At 39.6% G+C, this 25,873-nt stretch overlaps 1 protein-coding gene across 4 annotated transcripts in view; it reads right to left on the bottom strand.

Moving 5' to 3' along the window:
• Positions 1–25,873, bottom strand: part of LOC140467305 (copine-8-like) — a 594,693-nt gene that overhangs the window by 517,916 nt on the left and 50,904 nt on the right. For all 4 annotated transcript variants that reach the window (XM_072563573.1, XM_072563576.1, XM_072563574.1 and 1 more), the window contains exon 3: positions 412–452. In XM_072563573.1, coding sequence (XP_072419674.1) covers positions 412–452 — 41 coding nt within the window. The remainder of the gene's footprint in view (positions 1–411; positions 453–25,873) is intronic.

Below are 25,873 nucleotides of genomic sequence, written 5' to 3'. Positions count from 1 at the left end.
AGATTAGAGTCAAGAGTGTGGTGCTGGAAAACCACAGCAGGTCAGACAGCAACCAAGGAGCAGGAATGTTATATACTTTACAACATGTTTTCTCAACCATACTGGGTGCTACAATTATTTATCCATATATATCAGGATCCTTGCACCCTATTTAAAATCATGTTTTTCATTTTATATTCTCTGTCCATAATCTTCTTCCAAAATGTATTGCTTCACACTTTCCTGTATTAGATTCCATCTGCTCCTTGACTGTCCATTCCATAATACTATCCTCTTTGAAGTTTGATATTATTTCTCTTACAATTGACAAGGATTCTATTTTATAACATCCGAAATTGTCAAATGTTTATTGCATTTATTACAAAACACACTTAATAATTGCAATCAATTAATAAAAAACTATGTACTCACATGGATCAGATTTTGAGAATGTATCTTTATCCAAAAGATTCCTGTGGAGAAAAAGAGATAGATCATAAGACCATGAGGTAGAGGAGTAGAATCAGGCCATTTTGCCCAGTGAGTCTGCTCCACCATTCTATCATGGCTGATACGTTTCTTTACACCATTCTCATACCTTCTCCTAGTAATCCTTGACCCCTTAGTAATCAAGAAGGTAAATTACATTGGTTGGATAATAGCCAAACTTAGAATGTTGGATCATAGCAAAATAAAACAAATTTGTCTTCCCAGTACCAAAACTGTTCACATTTTATTGTATATCAAATCATTATTCAACAATGTACATAAAATAAGTTTTAGCATACTGCAATTTAAACTATTTTTAAATTTTGTTTTGATTTTTGCCTTCCCTCCTTAACCTTAAATTTTTTTTTGCCACTTTGCATTTCAGGTTTTCCTTCCCAAGCATCATGGTACCTCTTCATAACAAATCAGATGTCAAATGATTTGATCTCAAAACTTCTGTAAATTTACTTAGTAATCATTCAGGTGCTAAAGTATGATGCGAGTCAGTTCTTTCCCAGAATTTTCCTCTGTCTCTGAGGTCTCTGAATGATAGCCTTCCATAAACCTAATTTGGTTACCCTCCAAAAAAAAACTTTGGTTCGAAAAAACTCTGAAAGAAATTGCTCATGATTGAATGACCTATCAAACATCAGTAATTATAAAATTGATAGAGGTTTGACAGCACCAGTTTTTTTTCTCATATTTAACTAAAACTTGTTTTCTGGGAAGTAAAGAATGAACATGGTGTTTTCATGACGATTTATCCTGCCTTTCAAAATCTGTACATTTTAATTTATTAATATGCTGTACTGAGTTCCCACTCTTAGAGTATTATTAACTAATTAAACTGAGTTCCCAATAACACACTTTATAGCTAAATTGTAGGGGTGTGCACTTCTTTAATTTCATCATAACGCCCAATTTAACCACAGAAAGTAACTGCACCACAGGTGACATGACAGTGAAACCTGAATTGAGCAACAGTGTTTTAAATATATCAATGCCTAACTCTAAAGAAGGAAACAAATTGCCTAAGAACTGGTATTTCTCAGTGAATATAAGCATACCTCATTCTTGGCTGTGCTTTGTGTCTATTTAAAACATAAAACACCTCATTTTTTTTATTTTGAAATGGTTGAATACTGATTAAAATTAGGACATTTTCAATCTAATCGCTGGTCATTTTTAAAAAACTTTGAGCAACAAAATATCTTTTTTGCATAACAGAAAAGTACATTGAGATATTTTATGTCATTGTACGCAGGACGGCAAAATATGGGATTTTTTTAAAAAATGAAACACATTGATGAAGACCTCAGAATTAGAAAATAAGGTAACCCATTGGACTTGATTAACTTGAAATTAATATGCATCAGTTTCTAAACAGTGAAAATTATATGAACATAATTATGTTAATACCTCCTTTTAAATGTGCTCTCCTGAATTGATTAATGTGAAATAGGTTGTGTCAGGATAATTGAAGATAGTTTTTGACACATCAGAAATTAATACATTACACTACATTAGTATCAGTCACAATTCATTATCACCTGAAATTTTGAGGACATGATACACTAACACTTTGGATGTCAACTTCCTGCAGGAGTGAAGCTTTTCCATCAGATTCTCAGTGTGTAACTGTCAAAGGTTCAGCAGGTCGATACTGCATTTCAAAATGTCAATGTTGCAGCCAGAATTCCCAAAGACTTAAAACTCTACATTAGTATGGATTATTGGTCCGTTTCCTGAATCATAGCTAAATACTGTCAGGCGTCGGGAATTTTCTGATGATTGCATTTCATATTTTTCTGCAGCAACATGTGGACAACACGGAGGTTTAGATTGCAAAGCGTTAAGCACTTGACAATGATCATCAACACACAATACAGTCTAATCACCTCCCTTAGCATTCAAATGGCATTATCAGCCAACTCCCCCAATTAAGATGCTAGTGGTCACTATTGACAGAAAACTGAACTGATCGAGGTACATAGCTACTGCAGCTCCAACATCATGCTAGAGTCAAGGTATTTCTGCACTAATGACTCACTCCTGACATTCGAACATAAAACATAAGAAACAGGAACAGGAGTAGGCCATGTGGCCCCTTGAACCTGCCCACTATTCAATAACATCATGGCTCATCTTTTCATGGACTCAGCTCCACTTATCTGCCCACTCACCTTTTCCCTTAATTCCTTTACTGTTCAAAAATCTATCTTTGACTTAAAAATATTCAATGTGGTAGCCTCACTGCTTCACTGGGCAGGGATTTCCACAGATTTACAAACACGTGGGATAAGAAATTCCTCCTCAACTCAGTTCTCAATCTGTTCCCCCTTATTTTGAAGCTGTGCCCCCTAGTTCTAGCTTCACCCACCAATGAAGACAAACTCCCTGCTTCTATCTTATCTATTCCCTTCATAATTTTGTATGTTTCTATAAGATCCCCCCCAACTCTAAATCATCTATGTAAACTATTAATACTTTCCGCCATATATAAAGCACAAGTTAGAAATGTGACAAATACTTAAGGTACAAAATTTGTATTTATATGTTTCAATATCTTAATGGTAATGCCACTGTAGTACTTGGCAATCCAGAGCCCCAAGTCAATGATCTGAGGACCACTACTGCAGTTGATGAAATTATAAAAGTCTGGAATTTTTAAAAAAACTAATCTAATAACAACCATGTAACCACTGTCAATTGTCATAAGAACCCAATGGTTAACTAAAATCACTTAGGGAAAGAAATCTGCCATTTTGATCTGGTCTGGCCTACATTTGACTTCAGATACAAAGCAAGGTGGTTGACCTTTTCATGCCCTCTGGACATTTAGGAATGAGCAATAAATGCTGGCCCAGCCACTGATGTCCACATCACATGAATGAATAAAAAATATGCATTTTACAGCTTGCACATTGAACTAATGGTGTGTGTGTGTGTGTGTGTGTGTATAAAATAATTAAATTGAAAGGATTTTTGAAGTCACAGTTTCTTAAAAACAAAATGTGACAAGAATAATTGGAGGCTAATAAGAGCTTGTTTATATTATTTGTTTTCACACTCAAAAACTCTTCCAGTGCAGAAGAACATTGGACTTCAATGAACGACAATTTCATTGTTTTAAGGGGAAAAAAAAAGACACCCAGCCTGGAAAGCTATTTTAGTTTCACCTTTGCAGATGTCTTGGTTGAAGATGGATGTGCACAAGAGTTTCTCCAGTAATAGGGAGATGGTTGAGAATTGTTAAGAATTAGGTTACTTCAATGGAAGGGGAATAGTTAAGAGGTTCTAGGCCTGAAGTGTGCAGTTAAAACCCTGAAGAGGTTACCTGAAGCTGAGAAAGTCTAAGCTCAATTGTATGCAGCCTCAAGCAAGAGATTATTAGATCCTTAAGACTGAAAATTTAAATATCAGTTAAGTCCTATCAAAAATAGAAAACATAGAAAATTAGGCATGATTTGGAGATGCCGGTGTTGGACTGGGGTGTACAAAGTTAAAAATAACACAACACCAGGTTATAGTCCAACAGGTTTAATTGGAAGCACACTAGCTTTCGGAGCATCGCTCCTTCATCAGGTGATAATAAAATTAGGAGCAGACATAGGCCATTGGCCCCTTGATCCCACTTGGTCATTCATTGTGACTACAGCCAAATGTCCAACTCAATAACCTATTCATACTTTCCCCATGTCCTTTAATCCCTTCATCCTAAGTGCTATATCCAACTCCTTCTTGAAATCATTAAACGTTTTAGCCTCAATCATTTCTGTAGCTGAAAATTCCACAAGCTCACTGTAGTGATTGGAACCAGATTGACAACAAAGGCATTGATTGGGATTTTTAACCTGGTCCAATCAGGAAAGCCCTGGGTGACTAATATAACCAGGAGATGAAATGGGTTCTGGGAGAAATTTTTAAAAAGGAAAAAATATATAACAAGGAGATGAGAATTACCTCAGTTGAGGACTGACTGTGAGCTGGCTGGCCACAACCAGTGTACTCTGCACAAATTGAAAAAACGGTGACTTGGTTATAGGAAAAAAATATATATAATGAGAAGATTAGAATCTCTTCAGTATACTGTGCATACATATAAAGTGTGACTTGGTGATGTGATACTGGCCTGTGTGCAGTTATTTCACTCAACACTCTCTAGGTGAGGACATTTCTCTTCATCTTGGGCCTAAATGGCCTAGTCCATTTTCTTAGACTGTGACCTCTGATTCTGGACTTTGCTAGTTGTTGGGAACATCTTTCCTGCATTTATCCTGCTTAGTCTTGTTAGAACTTAAAGGTTTCTATGACATCCCCCAGCTCACTCATCTAAAGTCTAGTGAATATAATCCTAACTGATCCAATCTTTCTTCATATGTCAATCCTATCATCCCAGCAATAAGTCTAGTAAATCTAGTAAGTCTTCTTGCACTCTCTCCACAGCCTGAACATTCTTCTTTAGATTGGGAGACCAAAAACTGCACACAATGCTCCAAGTGAGATCTCACCAAGGTTCTGTACAATTGTTGCAAGACATTCTTGCTCCTTTTTTTGTATTCTCTTGTCATGAAGGCCACCATACCACTTGCCTTCTTTACTGACTGCTTAATTTCAGCAAGTGATGTGTAAGGACAACTAAGTCTTGTTACACCTCCCGCTTTCCCAATCTATCATCATTCAGATAAGAATCTGCCTTCCTGTCTTTGTTCCCAAAGTGGATAACCTCAACATTTATCCACATTATACTTCATCTGTCCTGCATTTGGCCACTCACTCAGCTTGTCCAAATTACAATTATCATCTCTGTTTCCTACTCAATCATCCTCTTTTTCTTAAAAACTCCTGTATTGCCCAAAACTCTGGAGTGAAATGAAGTTGCCTCCAGTCCTGACGTAACTAAACAATCACACACCCAGCCACAAGAAGATGTCTAATGAGGCAGGTGGTGGGTTTCACTTGGTCTCTACTTGAAGCTGTCAGGGATGCTCACAAAGGTTGGCACTTATGCAAATGCTTCTGCTCCAATTTCAGTGGTCTTGGTGGGCAAATAGCGTTCATGAATCAATGGGGATTGTTCAATCTTTCTTCAAGCTTTGAGAATATTCTTCAAGTATTTCTTCGGCGCTCTTGGTAACCATTAGCCATGATGTAGTTCAAAGTACTGAGCTCATTTGGAAGTCTTTTGTAAAACAAGTCGACAATGTGGCTCACTTAATGCAGTGGATTGGCAGTGGCCAGTGTCTCAAAGCTGGGAATGTTGGTCTGAGAGACGACACAAACAATGGAGTGCCTATTTTACAATTAGACTTGCAAATTTTGCAGGAGATATTTATCTAGGGATTTCAGATGTCTGACACAGTTTGCCCATGTATACAACAATTACAGAAAGGCAGATAACACTCTTACCTATAGACCATAAGCTGGGAGCCGGGTCGAACGTTTTTCATCGGCATCAATGATGGAGTTCAACATCACCTGAGCAAATGCAGCCTTTGACTGTCTTAGGAACAAACTCCTTGATGACAAAGACCTAAACTTGGGACCAAGCTCATGGACCACAGGACAACAGTGTTTCCTGTCCTGCCATCCCCATGAAAGACTGGAAAACTTGGGGAAGTTAAAAGTTTCTTAATTGTAATTTGGTACAGTGTTCCTGGACTTTGATCAAACAACACTTTAAGACTCCCCTCATTCTAAGCTCTCAAATCTTTCAAGGCAGTGACACACCACTAGCTTCTGGAGGCAATAATTACTGGCCGTGCTAATAACATTGATGTGAACTTTTGGTTTAGGAACAGAAATAGGCAATTGTGCCGCTTGAATCTGCTTCATTTTTTGATTTGATGACGGCTGATTAAATTGTAGCCTCAACTCCACTTTCCTTCTCAATACCTCAATGGTGAGTCAGTCAATCTCCCTTTAAATAACATCCTACTCCTTTTTTTCTTGCCAAAGTGAACCAGTTCACATTATACTTCAGCTGCCAAATTTTTGCCTGTTGACTTATTCCATCTACTTTTGTATATTTTTGATTTCTCTTCATAAGGAGATCCACTTCCTGCAAATGAATATGACTGCACAAGACAAATTCAATCAAAGATTTCTGCCCACATTACTAAAGTTATGTTGCTTTAAAGCTACAAAAGATATAAATCATAAATACAAGCATAAATTACTATGACATAGGCCTTGTTCAATTCCATTGTCAGCTTGGTAAAATAATTATTTGTGATATAATGAGATTCATGCAAATAATGATAATGTACCTGATCACATGACTCTGATATTATTCAGAGAGAAGACATCAGTCTAGAATGAACATGTGAAGAAAGAGATCTAAGATACTATGGTAGATTGTATAAGACAGTACCTGAAGGATTAACTGACAACAAAAATAATTTCCAGACATCAGGATACAATGGGCTTCTTTTTGAGAGGTACAAAATACTCTGCTTGATTTAAATAAGTGATTGACTGACCCAAAATTTACTGAATAGAACAAGCTTTCTGTAATCGTAAGCAAATGATATTAGCTTTGATCTTGAAAACTCAGACTGAATGCAATTTTTTTTTTCTAAAAACGATGTATATTTTCTTAGTTATAAATGAAGCAAAAAAATTTTTTAAAGTATACAGTTAACGGCTTCATTCCTCCCGTTGACCAACCAGGTCGTACTCTATCACTACCTCACCATTCTGCCCCTTCCCCACCCAAAACCCTCGCCCTAGCCCTCTCCTTATTTGCAGCTCCCCTACCCCCAACCCCAGCCATGATGAAAGATTATACCCAAAATGTTGACTTGTCCACCTCCTGATGCTGCCTGGCTTGCTGTGTTCTTCCATCCTCCTGCCTCTCTACTTTGGATCCCAGCATCTTCAGATTTTTTTTTGTTTCTAATACAGTTATAACATAGCAAATAAAATATGAGAATATAACTTGTTTATGTGCGAGGTTGTGAGATGATCAAACTCCACTCACTTCTTAATTTTCTGATTTTTTTTTCACTCCATGCCAAGAAATGTCCTTACATTTCATACTTTAAGTCCATCTTGCATTAGTTAATCACTAATTCAATCGCCTAAAGTCTGTTGTTAGGCGAGTTTGTCAAATCAGTTTCAATGTCTCCAAGCCAACCAAACAATCAGATAGCAACTTTCATATTAAGCAGAAACTAATTGTTTACCTTTGCTATGGTCTCATAAATACTACTAAAGCAGATTACTACAGATGCAGGAACTCTGAAATAAAGACCAGTCAACTGAAAAAATAAACATAAAATACAGGTCAGAAACCGTTCATAAAGAAAAACAAAGTAATGATTTCAGAACCAGAAGAAATACCATTGGTCTGAAACACAACTCTCACAAATGCTGCCTGACCAGCCGAGGCTTTCTTTTGCATTTTCTTGCTTTTATCTCCTAAACAGAATTCAATTCAAGCTTAACACATTTCACTAAATGCAAACTCTGCCATGAATCAGAAAACATCAGCAACATTTAAAAGTATTTCAACATTTAAACAGCTTCAGCACTTAAAGTCTAATTATGTGATTCTTTTGAACTTTGGGAAGCAACTGACATAACACTTGTTATATTTAAAAGAAGCAACTTGGTGCAGTCGGCTTGTTACACAAAACGGGTTTATTAACAAACCGTTTAAACTCAAAATGTCAATATACTAAGATGGTCTTAATTCCTGAAACTCATTTTCAAAAATAGACACCAAAACATTCTGGTGACATTGTGACATCGTGATACTTTTAAAATTTGCACAAGAAGTCAACTTGGACTGAATGCATTTTGTGGCAGACACACTGACAAATGAATGGTGATGAAAAAGCTCAGTACCATTAAGGAGAAGACCTAAGAGCATCAATGGGGACAAGATTGTTTCATCAAACTAAACAAATATAGGCAATATTCTGACAAATTAAACTTTTCTACTGAGGTAATTGAGCTTTCCCTAAACTGTTTCACACTCATTTCCAGCTGAGAAACTATATTCACTTCTGATCCTATCAATCTTCTCCGAACTCTTCAAAGCTTGGCTTTCAAAGCTAAAATTCAGTCCTTGATTATCCTAAATCAAAAACAATCTATTAGTATTCAATGTTTACTTCACCTTTTATTAACCACCAGGATAAAAACAAAATTCCCATGAACATTTCAGGGACTCCATATTCTCTCACACATACTCAGTTAAGTCAGTTTTCAGAAATGTCACTCTGACCTAGCTTTTTTTCAACTTTTCACAAAAGTAACCAATCCCTTAAACCACTACTTTAAAATGCAAACTGTATAAATGATATCCTTGTCTATAAAAATCTTTTGTCAAAGTAAGTTCACTAATATGACATCTTAGACTTAAATATATAGTCTGACTTATAGATATTTTCTAATCAACCTGTTCAGATGTGTTTTGACACATCGCTGGAGGATTTTTGACTTGGACCTGGCCTTTAGGCCCAGGTGTGGGGACACTACAACTGCGCCACAAGAGCCAGGAGTCTGAGTTATATGTGTATGCAGGTTACTATTTTAGTGAATTCATTGCTGACTGTATAACAGACTGATTAACAAACTGACTTGTTGCTTCCTTACAGTTGTAAACTGAAGGTAGAAAGAGAAAACCAGTGATCTTTTATTGGAGACCAACATATCAGAATGCTCAATGAAAACCGAAAGAATCGCAGATGCTGTAAATCAGAAACAAAAACAGAAGTTGCAGGAAAAGCTCAGCAGGTTTGGCAGCACCTGCAAAGAGAAATCAGAGTTAACGCTTTGGATCCAGTGAACCTTCCTTAGACCCAAAACATTAACTTGGTATGTCATAGAGTCACAGAGTTATAGAGATGTACAGCACGGAAACAGACCCTTCAATCCAACCCGTCCATGCCAACCAGATATCCCAACCCAATCTAGTCCCACCTGCCAGCACCCGGCCCATATCCCTCCAAACCCTTCCTATTCATATACCCATCCAAATGCCTTTTAAATGTTGCAATTGTACCAGCTTCCACCACTTTCTCTGAAGTTCATTCCATACACGTACCACCCTCTCCATGAAAAGGTTGCCCCTTAGGTCTCTTTTATATCTTTCCCCCTCACCCTAAACCTATGCCTTCAAGTTCTGCACTCCCCCAGCCCAGGGAAAATACCTTGTCTTTTTATCCTATCCATGCCCCTCATGGTTTCGTAAACCTCTATAAGGTCGCCACTCAGCCTCCGAGGCTCCAGGGAAAACAGCCCCAGCCTGTTCAGCCTCTCCCTATAGTTCAAATCCTCCAACCCTGGCAACATCCTTATAAATCTTTTCTGAACCCTTTCAAGTTTCACAACATTTTCCGATAGGAAGGAGACCACAATTGCATGCAGTATTCCAACAGTGGCCTAAATAATGTCCTGTACATCCGCAACGTGACCTCCCAACTCCTGTACTCAGTCCTCTGACTAATAAAGGAAAGCATACCAAGTGCCTTCTTCACTATCCGATCTACCTGCGACTCCACTTTCAATAGCTATTTTAAAAGATACAGTTCTTTTTAAGGTCTGTGCACTAAACAACATCCCTCCCTTTCCCTTTAAAGAACTGGAAACCTTTCCTGATAGATAAATACCAGTACATCATTCTTATATATTGACATTACACTTTGGCAGATATACAATATGATCACCTATACGTAAAATTCTGTGGATGCTGAGAATGTGAAATAAAAGCAGAAAGCACTGGAGAAACCCAAAGTCGGGCAGTATCTCTGGAGGAAGAAACAGAGATAACACTTCATGTCCAGTATGACTCTTGTTCAGAACTGAAGGTATCTCAAAAAACACAGTTTTCCAGACTTCTAGTCCCTGTGTGCTGCCATCTTCTTCTGGTACCCACCTGCTCTAAAGAAGTTATTGGGGTTTTCTATAAATCAGGTCAGATCATGTATACTGGAGCATATCCGGTTTGTTTTGAGACAGAAATCTGGAAGTTTATGGACAACTGTCTACACTAATATGATATTTGAGACTTACGTATATGATCTGAGTTATATGCTTAGATTATTGTTATGGTATAAACACTGTTAACTGGTGTATTAACAAACTGGCTAGCAGATACACTGTCTGCATGCTAAAAAATTGCTAACTGAATGTGCTTGAATACTAGACCATCACAAGTTGCGATGTCATCTAGCTGTCTAAAAGGTATAGTGCTTTTCTGAGAGCTGTGCAATAATACAAAATGTACCTCATTAACATTGATTTGTATGCATGAGCCATTAGCAGAAACTAGCAATAAGCATTCACATTATGATAGACATGTCAAGGATTTAACAGATATATTTAATAACCAATCTGAAATAGGTAACAAAATAAGTCAATGTTTTAAGATTCATTTTACTGGAAACTGACTCAGGTTTTATTTCTCTAGAAACAAAGCTAATTGAATGGTAATTGTTAGATGATCACAGGCAAGCTACAGCTAAAGAGGGACTTGGTCAGATGAGGTCTCTGCCTGTGTGAAAGACCAGTTGCACAGATACTTAAAATAAATAACTATACTTAAAAGGGATAAAAATTTTCAGTTATCTCAGATTGACTTTTATGTTTCAGCAAGCATCTGTGTGTGGAAGGAAAAAGGTAGTGAGTCACTTTATGAATCAATAGTGCGATAAGGAAGTAGACAAATCAAACAGGTATGGTGGTGGTGGTGGTGGGGCGGGGGTGGTGGTGGAGGGGAATACCAAGGTAGCAGCAATCGAAGAAGATCGCATTGCAGAGCTCTGCACCACAGAGCAAGCGGGACAATGTTTTAACCCACCCCACCTGGACTGCCACAATATCTTGGGACTCTGGAAAGGTCTTGCTGGAAAAGCGCAGCAGGTCAGGCAGCATCCAAGGAGCAGGAGAATGGACGTTTTGGGCATAAGCCCTTCTTCAGGAATCATTCCTGAAGAAGGGCTTATGCCCGAAACATCAATTCTCCTGTTCCTTGGATGCTGCCTGACCTGCTGCGCTTTTCCAGAAACACATTTTTCAGCTCTAATGTCCAGCATCTGCAGTCCTCACTTTCCACTCTGGAAAGGTTGTGGAGTCACAGGAAAATGTCAGAGACCAACTTACCTCGGTTTTTGCTGTCCAGGGATGCTGAAGAAGGGAGGAGATATGTCTTGAAGGAACCTCTGACTCTATGCCCTACCAGGTCCTGGTAAAGGAGCACGTGAAATCTCACGAGATATTGGGCAAGCAGATAGAGGAGAAGCTGGCCCCAATCTCTATCATGCTGCAGAAGCATGAACAGCAGCTGGGAGACCTAGAGCAACGGACGGATGAGGTAGAACACAGGGTCACAGTGGTGGAAGCTGATACCGATTCCTCCAAGGATATGATGCAGGCCCTGGAGACGCAGGTCCGTAATTTGTTTGACCAGCTTGATGACCTTGAGAACAGGGGCAGGAGAAAAAATATTCGGATCGCCGGTCTGCTGGAGGGTAAGGAAGGGGAGCGACCAATGGAATTTATTGAGGACTGGCTGCCAAAATTTCTTAACTTTGAGGCTGGAATGAGAAGCTTAAGGATTGAGAGGGCTCACCAAGTCACGGCGTGGAGGTTAGGTCTGGACTAACGTCCTCATCCTGTCTTGGTGTGGTTTCATCATTATAGACATAAGGAGAGAATCGTGGAAGCTAGGGGAAGGATCTGAAGGCGCTTGTTTACGAGGGCTCTAAGATCGTGTTCTTCCTGGACTTCTTAGTGGCGGTGATCCAGAAAAGAAAATCTGTGATGGCATCAAGAGAAGACTGAGGGAGCTCAGAATCCAGTACTCTCTGAGGTATCCGGCGGTGCTTCATCTTTGGTGGATCTGTACATCTCCTTGACACATCAGAGAAGGCAAGAGACTTTGCGGACAAATTAACTTAATCTGAACAAATTAGTATATACAAATAGTAGTGTTGTTTGGGTATGTCTTTATTTTTCTTTGAAATAAAGGGAAAGTCTAGTTGGTGCTTTCTTTTACTTTTTTTCATTGGTAACAATCTGGTCTAACCTATATTTGGGAGCAGTTGGGATGTATAATTTCAATTTCTAAGTTAAGTTATACCAAAGGATGGGTGGGATACTTAACTTTTTAAAAAAGTTTTGTTGTTCACACTGTTATTTCATGGTGTATTATTCTTCGTTTCTGCTTGTGTTTGTGAGGCGGCTCTAGCTAGAAGAAGAGAAAGTAGGTGGGATGGCTAGATGCCTACTTACAGGCAGTTTATGCCCTGTTCAGATATTTAAATGCCCTGGCTGCAGTACTGGCAGCAGGATGGGGAGTTGGGTTTTAGGATGTGTAAATGCACCCTTTGGGCAGGGGATGGGTCCCCCTATTCAACACCATTGGTGCATTATATGTTGGTTTGTTGTTTGGTTTTTGTTATACATACAGTGGTCTTTGATATCACTGCAGGCTTGTTAACTGTAATGGTTTTAGTTTAAGTAGTCTTTATGTTTGATGGATCTAGTGACACTAAGGCTCGGCAACTTGTAATTTGAGCTCCTCATCTCTGGAATCTAAATGTTACTGCAGAAGGTTATGGCTAATGATTTGATTAAGTGGTGTACCTGGAACATCAAGGGGAGTCACTCACCAATTAAGAGGAAGAAGGTACTCTCAAGTCTTGGAATGGAAAAGGTGGATATTGCTTTGTTACAGGAGACACACTTGGATGATAGGAAGTATTTGAAACTACAGCAGAATGGCGTTAATCGGGTTAACTTTTCATCTTTAAATACAACAAGGAGGATATAGTGGCTATATTGGTTAGGAGGAATCTCCCATTTAAGCTACTAAAGTGTGTTAAAGACACATACGGGAGGTTTGTAATCCTCAAAGCCCTGATAAACAGGGAAGAATATGGTGTTTTAAATGTTTACTGCCCTCTGGCCCATTCCCTCCAATGTCTGGTAGATGCGTTCTCTAAATTGATCAGTCTTGAGTCCCAGCATATCATTATAGGGGAGATTTTAATTATCCTATGGATCCCACGATAGACAGAGTGCCCAAAGGTCCCCAATACCCTCTGCACAAACTAATAATTAGTGGATGTGTGTGGAGTTAGGGTTGGTGGACGTCTAGAGGCATCTCCACCCTGTAGATAGAGATTTTATGTTGTTTTCCAATCCACACAGATGTCACACCAGGATTGATTTTTCTCTGACACCCGTGGCATCTTATATGATGGGTAATATTACCAGCTCTGATCATGCTCCAGTGTACCTGTTGGTCAAGATTAATGATGCTAAAGTGGGCCCCAGGCACTAGCGAATGGATCACTTTATCCTTAAGGATAACATGTTGTCGAGTACTTCTCTAAGGAATTTAGGGCATTCCTAGACATTAATTCAGGCACGGTTAGTAGCCCATCCATTCTTTGGGAAACTGCCAAAGCCTATGCCGGGGGTTAGTTATCTCCTATTCTGTCAGTCGGAAGCTGCAGAAGGGTGAGCAGCAATGTCTCCTTGAGGCAAGGTTAAAGGCAGCCGAGAAGGCTTACTTTGACAGGCCATCGTGACAAACTGGGCAAGTACCTCGCATATCTCGCCAGGAAAAGGAGTGCCCCTCATGCCATTATGTCGATTAGGGAAGGGTCTGAGAACCTAACATGTGATTCCAAAAAGATTAATGCAGCTTTTCAGAGATATTACTCTGGATTATACCAATCTGAGAGTTGTGAGGAAGGGCAGTCCAGGCTGGAGTCCTTTTTAAAGGATCTGGAGCTCCTGAGTGTGACCCCCAAACAAGAGTCTTTTCTCAATACCCCCTTATCAGAGCAAGAGGTGCAGGAGACTGTGAAGCAGCTTCAGAGTGGAAAGGCGTCCGGTCCTGATGGACCGCCCAGTGATTTCTATAAGGAACTTATAAGCATATTGTCAGACCCAATGCTCACCATATTCAATTACTCATACAGTCATGATCGTCTCCCACCATCTCTAAGAGAGGCCAATATTTCATTTATTCTTAAAAAAAAGGAAGGTCCCGGAGGACTGTGCTTCTTACAGGCCTATTTCACTCTTAAATGTTGGCTTTAAAATCCTCTTTTAGACTCTTGCATTCAGGCTGGAGACTGTGTTACCTTCTAATGTTATAGAGGACCAGATGGGCTTCATAAAGGGCTGCAGATCCTCCAATGTAAGGAAGCTGCTTAATGTAATTCAGCTGTGTCAACAACAGTCAATACATGGATTGGTGATTTCTGTAGATGCAGAGAAGGCATTGGACTGAGCTGAGTGGCCATATCTTTTTTATACTCTTGGGTGAAAGGTTTGTAAGATGGGTAAAGGTTCTCTACAGTGACCCTTTCGCTGCAGTCATCACCAATGGGTTACGATCAAGCAATTTTAGCATTTTTAGAGGCAGCTGACAGAGCTGTTCCCTTTCGCCGTTGCTTTTTACATTGATGATTGAACCGTTGGCGGAGGCCATTCATCGGGATCCTAATATATCGGCTCCATAAGTCAGGTCAAAATTACATAAGATTTTGTTGTATGTAGATGATGTCCTGACTTTTTGTCAAATCCAGCAGTTTTGGTGCCTTTCCTGTTTCAATGCATCAGCTTGTTTGGCACCTTTTCGGGGTTCAAGATTAACTTTGCAAAATCAGAGGCTATGCCTGTGGGTGGCCTTACGGAGGTGCTAGGTCTTGAGGGCATATCTTGATTCCCATTTAAGTGTTGGGAGTTTATGTATTTGGGCATCTTCATTACTCCAGTTCTTGATTGGTTGTTTAAAGCTAATTTTGTTCAATTATTTGACAAAATCAAACAGAACTTTCAAAGATGGGAGGCACTTCTGATCTCTTGGTTAGGTTGGATAGTTCTTATTAAGATGAATATTCTCCAATGTTTGCTGTACCCTATACGGATGCTCTCCCTAAATTTTGATAAGCAAACGTTCAGGAGTCTGAATGGCTGGTTCAGCTCTTTTATTTGGCATCGTAAGTGGCCCCTTATTAAATTGGCTAAACTGCAATTGCCTCATAGTCTGGGGGAGTGGATCTCCTGGACATTAAATACAAATCAACTAAGCTTGCTTTTATCTTACCTGAATGATTGGACTTGTGGGGACCCTTTTTCAATACGGTTAGAAATTGAAACCTCTCAGGCAAAGTGCCCCTTACTAGTTTGCTGTTTTTGGGCAAAATGAGGACAGTTAAAGAATTTTGCCATAACCCAACAGTAATCAATACTGTTAAAGAATGGAAGGTAATTCAACAGAGGGAAGGCAATATTGTCAAAACATCTTTTCTTAACTTATAGTTAAGTGTGCTTTCAGCTGGGGATAATGGATTCAGGATTCAAATATTGGGCAGCAAGGGGTGTGTCTTGCATGGGTGATTTATTTGAGGGAGACACAATGATGTTTTTTGATCAGTTAACACAGAAATATGAGCTGTCTAGCAAGGACCTCTTTCTTATTTTTCAAGTTAGGGATTTTATTCAAAAAAAGACTACACTTTTGACTGATCCCTACAAATCCGACATAAAGAGGAGGGTGCTCAGTGCTAAGAGTGCACTTTCTGTCAGCATTTTATATCATCAATTGGGGAGATGGAGAAGGGGGCTCAGATGAGTTTGTTCCATTTTGCAGGGTGTGGGAGAGAGAGCTAAGCATTGAGTTCTCCTCAGAGGCATGGGAAGATATTTGAGAAAACGCAAGAAAGATATCAATTTGCAATAGGACCCATGCTTTACAGTTGAAAATTCTCCACAGGGCCCACTTGGTTCCAGATTGTTTGTCAAAATTTTAAGCAGGGGTATCTTCAACATGTTCCAAGTGTAAAGTTAGTACGGGCACTCTTACCCTTTGTCTCTGGTCCTGTGGTACGCTTCAAATATACTGGAGTGCTGTGGCAGGTGCAATGGAGGGGATTTTGGGTGTAAGGATGGAGAAGGACCCAATCTCTCTCTTCTTGGCTTGCTCAGTATATACCCTGTAGATGCGCTTAAGAAAAATCTTTTCAACATCCTCATTTTCTGCACAAGAAAGAATATCTTGTTAGGTTGGGTATCTGAAAATCTCCTGGGCCTGTCGTGTTGGTTTAAGGAGGATATCCCCATGGATTTTCTCATAAGTATGGTACACCACAAAACTGAGAATGTCAATAAGATATGGCTGCCCTTTTTGGATGACCTGGACACAGATTTGCCTGCCACACTAATAAGGGTTTTTATATAGCCGTAATGATTGTGCTTTACGAGTCCAAAATCCAGAGAGGGGGAATTGTGAACATTTGACTATGTGAAAGTAATGCTCTCGATATTCAAGAGTTGGTGTTTTGTTTTGCTGAGCTGTGTTATCATTTATTAGTTTGTTGTTAGTTATTATTTACTTAGTGAAGTGGTTAGTTGGGTGTTTTTTAATGTATTTTTGTGTATTTATTGTTCATGAGGACGGTTTGGGTTTTTAAAATGTTTTGGTGTTCTTTCTTTGTATTGTCTTGAATTGTATTGTTTTGTATTTGTTGTAATATTAAAAATCTAGTTTTCAATAAAAATATATTTTTAAAAATGTTGATATAGGTTCTGAAGAAGAAAAGATTTTAGCAGGCTTGAAACTTTATCTCTATTTTTCTCTTGCCACAAATATTGCTCAGCCAGTTGAGTTTGCCTAGTATTCTCTGTGCTATTTTGAGAAAGTGCAGGGTACTGTCAACAGCTTATTTGCAGGATTTTTAAAAAATATTTTCGAATCAACCTGCTCTGATTATAACATACCTCTGGAGGTGGGACTTGAACTCAGGCCTCCTGGCTCAGAGGAAGGGTCACTGCACTGCACCACAAGAGCCCCTTCATTAGGAGGCTTTTTGTTTGAAAACCAATCTATTTAGAGACTGTTAAGACATACCTCTGAAGCAAGTCAGGCTTGAAACTAGATCTTCTGACCCCAAGATTGGGGCACTACCACAGCATCAAAGATCCCTATTAGCAGACTTTCCTTAAAAAAATACCCAGAAGTGCATATTTTTCTCCTCATTACCAAATCACCCATGTTTTTTCTTTCCCCCATCTATTAACCACACTTTTAGCAGGCTTCATGAACAATTCTAAATATAAACAGCTGACAACAGGGAAGCATGAACCATGAAGCACCAGAAGGTTAAGTTAAAAGCCAGAGAGCAAGCTAAGGATCGAATTAGAAGACTGATAATGGGTATTAGCATTAGGAAGGCTGATGTGAATATTTGGTTGAGCAAGGACACAAAGAAGATTTAAAGGTTATGAAGCCATGGAAGTTAGAAGTGATTTCAGATTAGACTGCTATTCCATGCTTTAAGACTTTAACACATCATTTGACTCTTTAAGACCTTTTGAAGGACAATTTTGTAAAGTCCTGTGAATAAAACATCCAATTCCACTCCAGACAAAACGTTATGGATTATAAATTTTACAAATGAGCAATTGCAGGAGGTGGCGGACATGTGCAGGTTTCAGTCCACATTTTTTAGTAAGTTTGGCGGTCTCCAAGTAGTACCAAAACTCTGAAAAGATGGAAAAGAAATGGTTCACATTTGCCAGCCATCCTACACAAGCTGGATTGGTACTCATTACTTGACATCATCTGATGTCTTTGCTGCATCATTAGTGCAGTATAGTTTGTCTCGACTTTTTTTAGACTCCACATATTCAATGGTTATAGTCAATACTGACTGATTGGAGTTGATTGATAACAATAAATTGTGTTTAAAGTAACAGATTAGCAAGATTAGAAATTAACATCCCTTCAAAGTAAATTCAAATACAGTGCAGCCCTGATCATATATACCCTCACCATTCACACAGTGACTTAGCTACCAAAATGTTTATTGGGTTTAAGCTACTGAGATGGCTAGAATTGACAGAATTTACCCCCAAAAAACTAACTAAAGCTATAGATGTTCAAAAGAGTCAATTTATTTAACAGATTCGTAAAGACACTGAAATATTTAGCAATCAATTGAAGAAGGAGTTACTCAAAATTGCCAAGACCACTTGGAGTTCGTAAAAGGATATCCGTCTGAGTATTCTTATGCCCCAAGCATCAAGTTCAGATCAAAAGCAAGGAGGGTTATTTCATTAACTGACCATCCATCAAGTGCAGCTTAGTGCTGGGAACACAAGTCTTACTAAATTTACCCACAGATTGACACTTTGATTGGATTCAAATTGATTTATTATTGTCATGTGTACCAAGGTACAGTGAAAAGTGGTCTTACTTGCTTTACAGACAGATCTGAAAGATCAACATTGCCAATGCAGATCTAATAATATCCAAGAGAAGAACTGCACAATATTAAACAACTATTCATACCATACAACATTTTTCATTTATTCAGTCATTTGCTACTGGAAAGCAGAATGAAAACTAGCTGAAATGCGTATTAGGCAAAATAGTGCATCTAATTACTCTTATGCAATTGCTATTTCTTCGAATCATGCTGCATGGAAAGAGGCTATTTGAATCTCTGGGCCTGTGCCAGCATATAAATGGGCTATCTAATTAGTCCCATTCCCTGCTCTTTCCATTTAGCGTTGTAAATTTTTTTTGACTTGTAGTATTTATCCATTTGCAAGCTACTATTGAATTTGATTTCAGCACCATTTTCAGGTGGAGCATTGCAGCTCATAACTTACTGATTAAAAACTATCACATCTCATCTCAAATATTTTGCCAAATTATTTTTATCCTCCAGGTACTGACATTTTGGCTAAGTAAAGAAGTTTTGCTTCACACAACCTAGCAAAATGTTTCAGGCTTCCGAAAACTTTCATTAAATTTCCTCTTAACCTTTCTCTGTTCCAAAGAGAACAATCCCACATACTCAATCTGTCCATCTACTCAAAGGCTGCAATCTCTGAATTACCTCTGGCGCCACATGCAAGAGAGAGTAGGAATAGGAAAACTGGGCAGTAAATCAGTGGCTGAGAATATGGTGCAGGAGACAAGTATTCTGAATTTTGGATCATTGGGATCTCTTCTGAGGCAGAAGAGACCTGTTCAAAAGGGATTTATTTCACTTGAACTCGAGAGGACAAAATATCCTTCTCGGGAGATTTGCTAGTGCTGCTCAGGAAGCCTTAAACTAATATGGAGGGGGTTGGTGGGATCCTAAACAGTAGTGACAATAGGGAGACAGATGAGGATGGTTTGGAAGTTAAAAAGAGCAAGTTAGTTCGACAGGGCAGGCAAGAGCAAGTCAGAGAAAGAGATAACTCTGAAGATTCCCTACAGTGTTGAAACAGGCCCTTCGGCCCAACCAGTCCACACCGATCCTCCGAAGAGTAACGCCCCAGACTCATTTCCTAATGCACCTACACTATGGGCAATTTTAGCATAGCCAATTCACCTGACCTGCACATCTTTGGACTATGAGAGGAAACCGGAGCACCCGGAGGAAATCCACGCAGACATGGGGAGAATGTGCAAACTCCACACAGATAGACAGTCATCCAAGGCTAGAATTGAACCTGAGACCCTGGTGCTGTGAGGCAGCAGTGCTAACCACTGAGCCACCGGGCCAAATCTGTATTTATTTCAATACAAGGCATCCGACAAGTGAGGCAGATGAACACAGGGCATGTCTGGGAACATGGGCCTGGGATATCACAACTATCACAGAAATATGTTTGAGGGAATGACAGGACTGGCAGCTCAATATTCTAGGGTTTAGATGTTACAGGAAGGATAGTGTGATGATGCAACTCCTTTGAGAAGGTTATCCTGCCCTTGGCTTTTCTTTGAGAGGGGTCGTAAATGCAGAGGTTATTAGATATCTGGTTTGTATGGATTTTCAGGCCAGTTTAATTATGGCTAAAAGGCAAAAAGCTTTCAAGTTGTAAAAAATATACTTGTACAATGAAAGGTGAATGGCTAGTTCTCCCAGCTCAGCTGTTCTTTGTTTTGGTTTGTTTTGGTTTTAGCAGTCTGGCTGTGTTGCAGGTGCTGGTCAAATTTTAGCTGCTGGACCCAAAGAAACAGCTCCATGCTGATCCTCTCTCTCTCTCTGTGATATTCCTGCTATAAGAATCTACTTTTGACTTTATATTTCTTGCCAAGGGGGTGTTTATGGGGATGATGCGAGTATTTGGATAGTTGCAATACAGTTGATTGGGTTTTCAGATGAGTTATGTTCTGTTCTCTTTTGTTTATGTAGAAATACATTCTGTCTTGTTTAAAACTGGATGGTTGGGCGAGCTTCATCACTTCTGGTACATATACCTTAACCTCCTTCCACCTATCGCATTTCTTACGCCCCTCCCCCAAGTCTCTCCTCCCTACCTTTTATCTCAGCCCGCTTAGCAAACTCTCCTCATTCCTGAAGAAAGGCTTATGCCCGAAACGTCGAATCTCCTGCTTCTTGGTTGCTGCCTGACCTGCTGCGCTTTTCCAGCAACGCATTTTCAGCACATATACATTTCATCTGCTTCAAACAACTAGAAACATTAGGGTCTGGTTACCTTCTTGAAATGTTTTGAGGGGATCTGACCTGGTCCATAACAATAGAAAGGGGAGCCAGAGAGGAGGGGAGTGGTGTTTTTGATAAAGAAAAACACTACTGCTGTATTTAGAGAGGACATTCCTGGGGGAATTATCCAATGAAGCTATTTGGGTAGAACTCAGAAATAAGAAGGGGATGATCACCATGATGAGATTGTACTATAGAGACCCCAGTAGTCAGCAAGAAACTGAGTAGCAACTTTGTGCAGAGATCTCAGACATTTGTACAAAAGAACAGAGTTATAATAGTAGAGGATTTTAACTTTCCAAACATGGGGCTGCCATAGTGCTAAGGGCTTGGATGGGGAGGAATTTGTTAAATGTGTTCAAGAAAAGTTTCTTCATCCAGATATTGATGTACTCACTAGAGAAGGAGCAAACCTTGACCTTCTCTTGGGATATAGGGCAGGGAAAGTGACTGAGCACTTTGGGACCAGTGATTATAATTTCTACAGTTTAAAGTTGTTATGCAAAAGGATAGGCCTTGTATAAATTGTAAGTTCTAAACTGGAGCAAGGCCAATTATGACAGCACAAGACAAGAACTTTCAAAAGTTAATTGGAGTAGACTATTCACAGGTAAAGGGATGACTGGTAAGTGGGAGGCTTTCAAAAGTGCGATAACAAGAGTTCAGCAGCAAGACATTCCTGTTAGAATGTAAGGGTAAGGCTGGGAAGAGTAGGGAACAATTGATGAATACAGATACTGAGGCTCTGGTCAAGAATAACGAGGAGGCAGATGGAGGCACAGGCACTTTGGATCCAGTGAATCTCTTAAAGAGTACAAGGGGTGTAGGAGCATTCTTATGAGGGAAATCAGGAGGGCAAAAGGCAACCTATTATGCCTTGGCATAATAGGTTAAGGGTAATCCAAAGAGATTCCACAAGTACGATGATGATGACACCAAAATTGGTGGGATGGTATGTTACGGACCAGGCCAGACCCCCTCAAAACATTTCAAGAAAGTAGCCTGGATCCTAACTTTGCTTGTTGTTTTAAGCAGGTGTATAGTGGATATTCCAGGAGTGACGCAGCTGGCCCAACCATTTAGTCTTAAACAAAGCAGTTATTCACAAGATTACTAAATGAAACACAAACAAAAGAGGACAGAATGTAGAATAACTTAAATTATCTGAAAACCTAACAGATCATATCACAGTGGCTCAGTGGTTAGCACTGTTGCCTCAAAGCACCAGGGACTTTGGCTCAATTCCAGACTGTCTGTGTGGTGTGTGCACATTCTCCCTGTGTCTGTGTGGTTTCCTGCGGCTGCTCCAGTTCCCTCCCACAGTCCAAAGGTGTGCATGTTAGGTGAATTGGCCGTGTTAAAATGCCCATAGTGTCCAGGGATGTGTAGATTAGGTGCATTAATCAGGGGAAATGTAGAGTAATAGGGTAGTGGAATGGGTCAGAGTGGCTTACTCTTCGGAGGGTCGATGTGGTCTTGTTGGGCCAAAAACAGCCTGTTTCCACACTGTGGGGATTCTATTCCATGATGAACTTAATGATGCTGTTCTAAATACTTGAAATAATCCCCATAATCACCCCTTCACAAAAAAAAGGAAAACTCCAACACAGGGTCTTACAGGAGAGATGTCAGAGAGATAGAGGACCAGGATGGACCTGCTTCTTTGGGTCATGGAATAATAGAATCCCTAAAGCGTGGAAACAGGCCATTCGGCCCTACAAGTCCACACTCACCTCCAAAGAGTAACCCACCAAGACCCAATCACCGATACTAATGCACCTAACCTACAGATCCCTGAACACTATGGGGCAATTTAGCATGGCCAATTCACCTAACCTGCACATCTTTGGACTGTGGGAGCCAACTGGAGCACCCGGAGGAAACCCACACAGACACAGGGAGAATGTGCAAACTGCATGTAGACAGACGCCTGAGGCGGCAATCAAACACATGTCCCTAGCTCTGTGAAGCAGCAGTGCTAACCACTGAGCAACCGTACTGCCCCAACTTCACAACTGACTGTCTGTTAAAACCAAACCAAACCAGAGGAAAGCTGAGCTGGGAGAACTAGCCACTCCCCTTTCATTGTACAAGTTTTATTTTGAACTTGAAAGCCTTTTTTCTTGAGACAGTATCTGTTAGCTATAATCAAATTGGCCCTAAAACTGTTCTGTGAAAAGTGCAAACACCAGGTCGACAGGATGGTTAAGATGTCATTTGGCATGCTTACTTTCATTGTCCAGACTTTTGAGTTTAGAATGTTGCCGTTTACAATAATGCCATTGTATAGGATGTTCGTGAGGCCACTTTTGGAGTACTGTGTACAGTTCTGGTCACCCTGCTACAGGAAGGATATTATTAAATTGGAGAGGGTGCAGAACGGTTTAGTTTGGGGAATGGGTCAGCATGGACAAGTTGGACCAAAGGGTCAGTTTCCATGCTATGTGACTCTATGACTATATAGCTATGGTCCTTCATATCTGGTACCAATCTTGTACATTTTCTCTGAACCCTCTCCAAAGCTTGGGACAATCTCTAAATTTGTTATTTTATCCACACTTTGGTATGCACGGTTAATAGTTTTTCAAGTGTGGGCATTTTAGCTTTCAAGCGCAGGCAGTTAAAGATGCTAATATAAAAATGGTGACTTACGTCTATTGTGGGCTATTATGAGTTAATTCAGTTCAAATGAGATAGGTGTCAAGGTGCATATTATTGATTGCAAGTGTGACTGTTGAACTTACAAACCAAAGGTGCTTCCCTCCAGCTTTGTTTTCATTGCCAAAGGCATTACCTTTACATCCTGTTTCTTTTCTTTTGCAAATCTGTAGCCATTGGGGAAATTCTTTCCTGTCCTAAACTTTTATCATACATTCAGAAGCTTTGAATACAGTTTTTATGCAGGGAAAATAGTATTTTATCTTCTCAAGGTTATACAAAATAACAAATGGATAATACATAGATATTTGAGAACTCACAAAACCTTGCTGAACAGTTAAAGCTGAACAATTTGCCTTCCAATTCAACGTATATTTCGTTAACCAAACAAAGTCTCAGAATGAGACATTCCTAAAGAAAGTAACACCTGGAAAGTGCCCAGATCTATTATAGTCCCTTGTGTAAACATTAATTAGTTTAAGGAAAAGCAGGCAGGATTTGTCATTTTGAAGTTAAAGAATGGCACTGGACATCTCAGGTAACACCACATCCACTATGGTCAGTGCTGAGCTTACCAAGCATTCATCTGCTTCTCAGTTCATTTCATATGCAAGCGAGTTCTATGGCAGGTTCAATGGAAAATCCCACACAGATAATGACCAGATGTTCTCATCTCCTTAAGCCGGTTGCTGTTCCATTTGCCAACTGAGCTTGCAGATAGCCCAAGGAGACACTGCACCATGCTCCACTTGGACACTGATTGCATTTGCAGAATTATAGTGCAAATAACCGAAAGCATTGTTTAAGTCTGTCTCACTAGAAAGGACAAAGATATATGTACTTACCCTGAAGTGGATGAAGAATTGAAACACACAAGATACACACACGCTTTTGCAGCCAGTTAACTGAGCTTCTGAATTAGATAGAGGTTCATTAGAAAGGTAAAATTCATTCTAGTGAGTTGTGGTATTCATGAATTGCAAATGTTACAGATAAGCTTCTGATCACCTGCTGGTGAGATGGTTACCTGAAGCATAGAACTTAATTATCTTGATGGAAAGTATCTGATGTTCTGCCTCTCACTGGATTATGTACACCTGCCAACGTTCTCATCAAGAAGGGGAATGGAATTTCACCCATTTGATATGGGCAATAAAAAATGCTTATTTGAAGTGATAAACAATACCATGAATCATTTAGGGTTGATTACATTATTTTCAGAAAATGTGCTGTATCGACATTGGTAGATGATTTTTAAAAGTCAATTGAAACACAAGTAATTCTGTTCAAAGATAGAGAGTCATCCTGTGCCAATATGTCATAATCAGACACATTAAATAGGCTACAATGATGAGAATTTTCTGTGAAGCTTCCAGTAGAAAAGGTATTAGCTTTCAGAGTGCTTAAAACCTAATTTTTTGCTTACTTGGCAGTACTGGAAGTATTATTTACTGCAACAAGCTCCATTTAAAATTGTAATAATAGCAGCTTAGTGCTAGAGTACATCCACTTGGACACTTGCTACACAGCAGCAGAAAAAATAGATGCAGGTCATCAATTCCTTTGGTTCAAAATTCCTAACTTTTGTCAGGTCATAAAAGTAAAAAATAGTGCTAACTTGCAATGACAATTCTTTACAACAAGATAAGTGATGGGAATGAAGATAACTCATTATGTTACAGAAGTCCTTTTGGCTTGTTTCACCACAGAGTGAAATAATTACAAATATAGCTAAACAAACAAAACTTTTTTTTCATTTCCCCCAGACCCCAACAGACGCAGACCACAGAGTTTGAAATGCAACAAAATAGGTAAATAGGTAACACTTTGAAACTAAATCTACAGGATTCTTAAGGCAGAAGGTGAGCAGCCAGAAGTCGTGGTACACATCGATACCAATGACATAGGTAGGAAAAGGGATGAGGAACTGAAAAGTGAATATAGGGAGTTAGGTTGGAAGCTAAAAGGCAGGACGAGCAGTGTTGTAACCCTCAGGATTGCAACTGGTGCTACGGGCTAGAGAGACTAGGAACAGAGAGTGAACGTGGCTGAACATGTGGCTGCAGCGCTGGTATACGAAAGAGGGCTTCAGATATGTAGATCACTGCGATACCTTCTGGGAACGTGAGACTTGTACAAGGAGAACGGGTTGCACCTGAACTGGAGGGATATCAATATCCTGGATGGAAGGTTTGCTCGACCTCTTCGGGAGGGTTTAAACGAATTTGGCAGGGGGATGGGAACTGGAGCTACAGATCAGAGGATGGGGT

The sequence above is a fragment of the Chiloscyllium punctatum genome, chromosome 45 (genome assembly GCF_047496795.1).
Source record: "Chiloscyllium punctatum isolate Juve2018m chromosome 45, sChiPun1.3, whole genome shotgun sequence".
NCBI classification, from domain to species: Eukaryota; Metazoa; Chordata; class Chondrichthyes; order Orectolobiformes; family Hemiscylliidae; genus Chiloscyllium; species Chiloscyllium punctatum.
The sequence above is the reverse complement of the archived record's forward strand: the minus strand, read 5'-3'. Positions and strand labels throughout refer to the sequence as shown.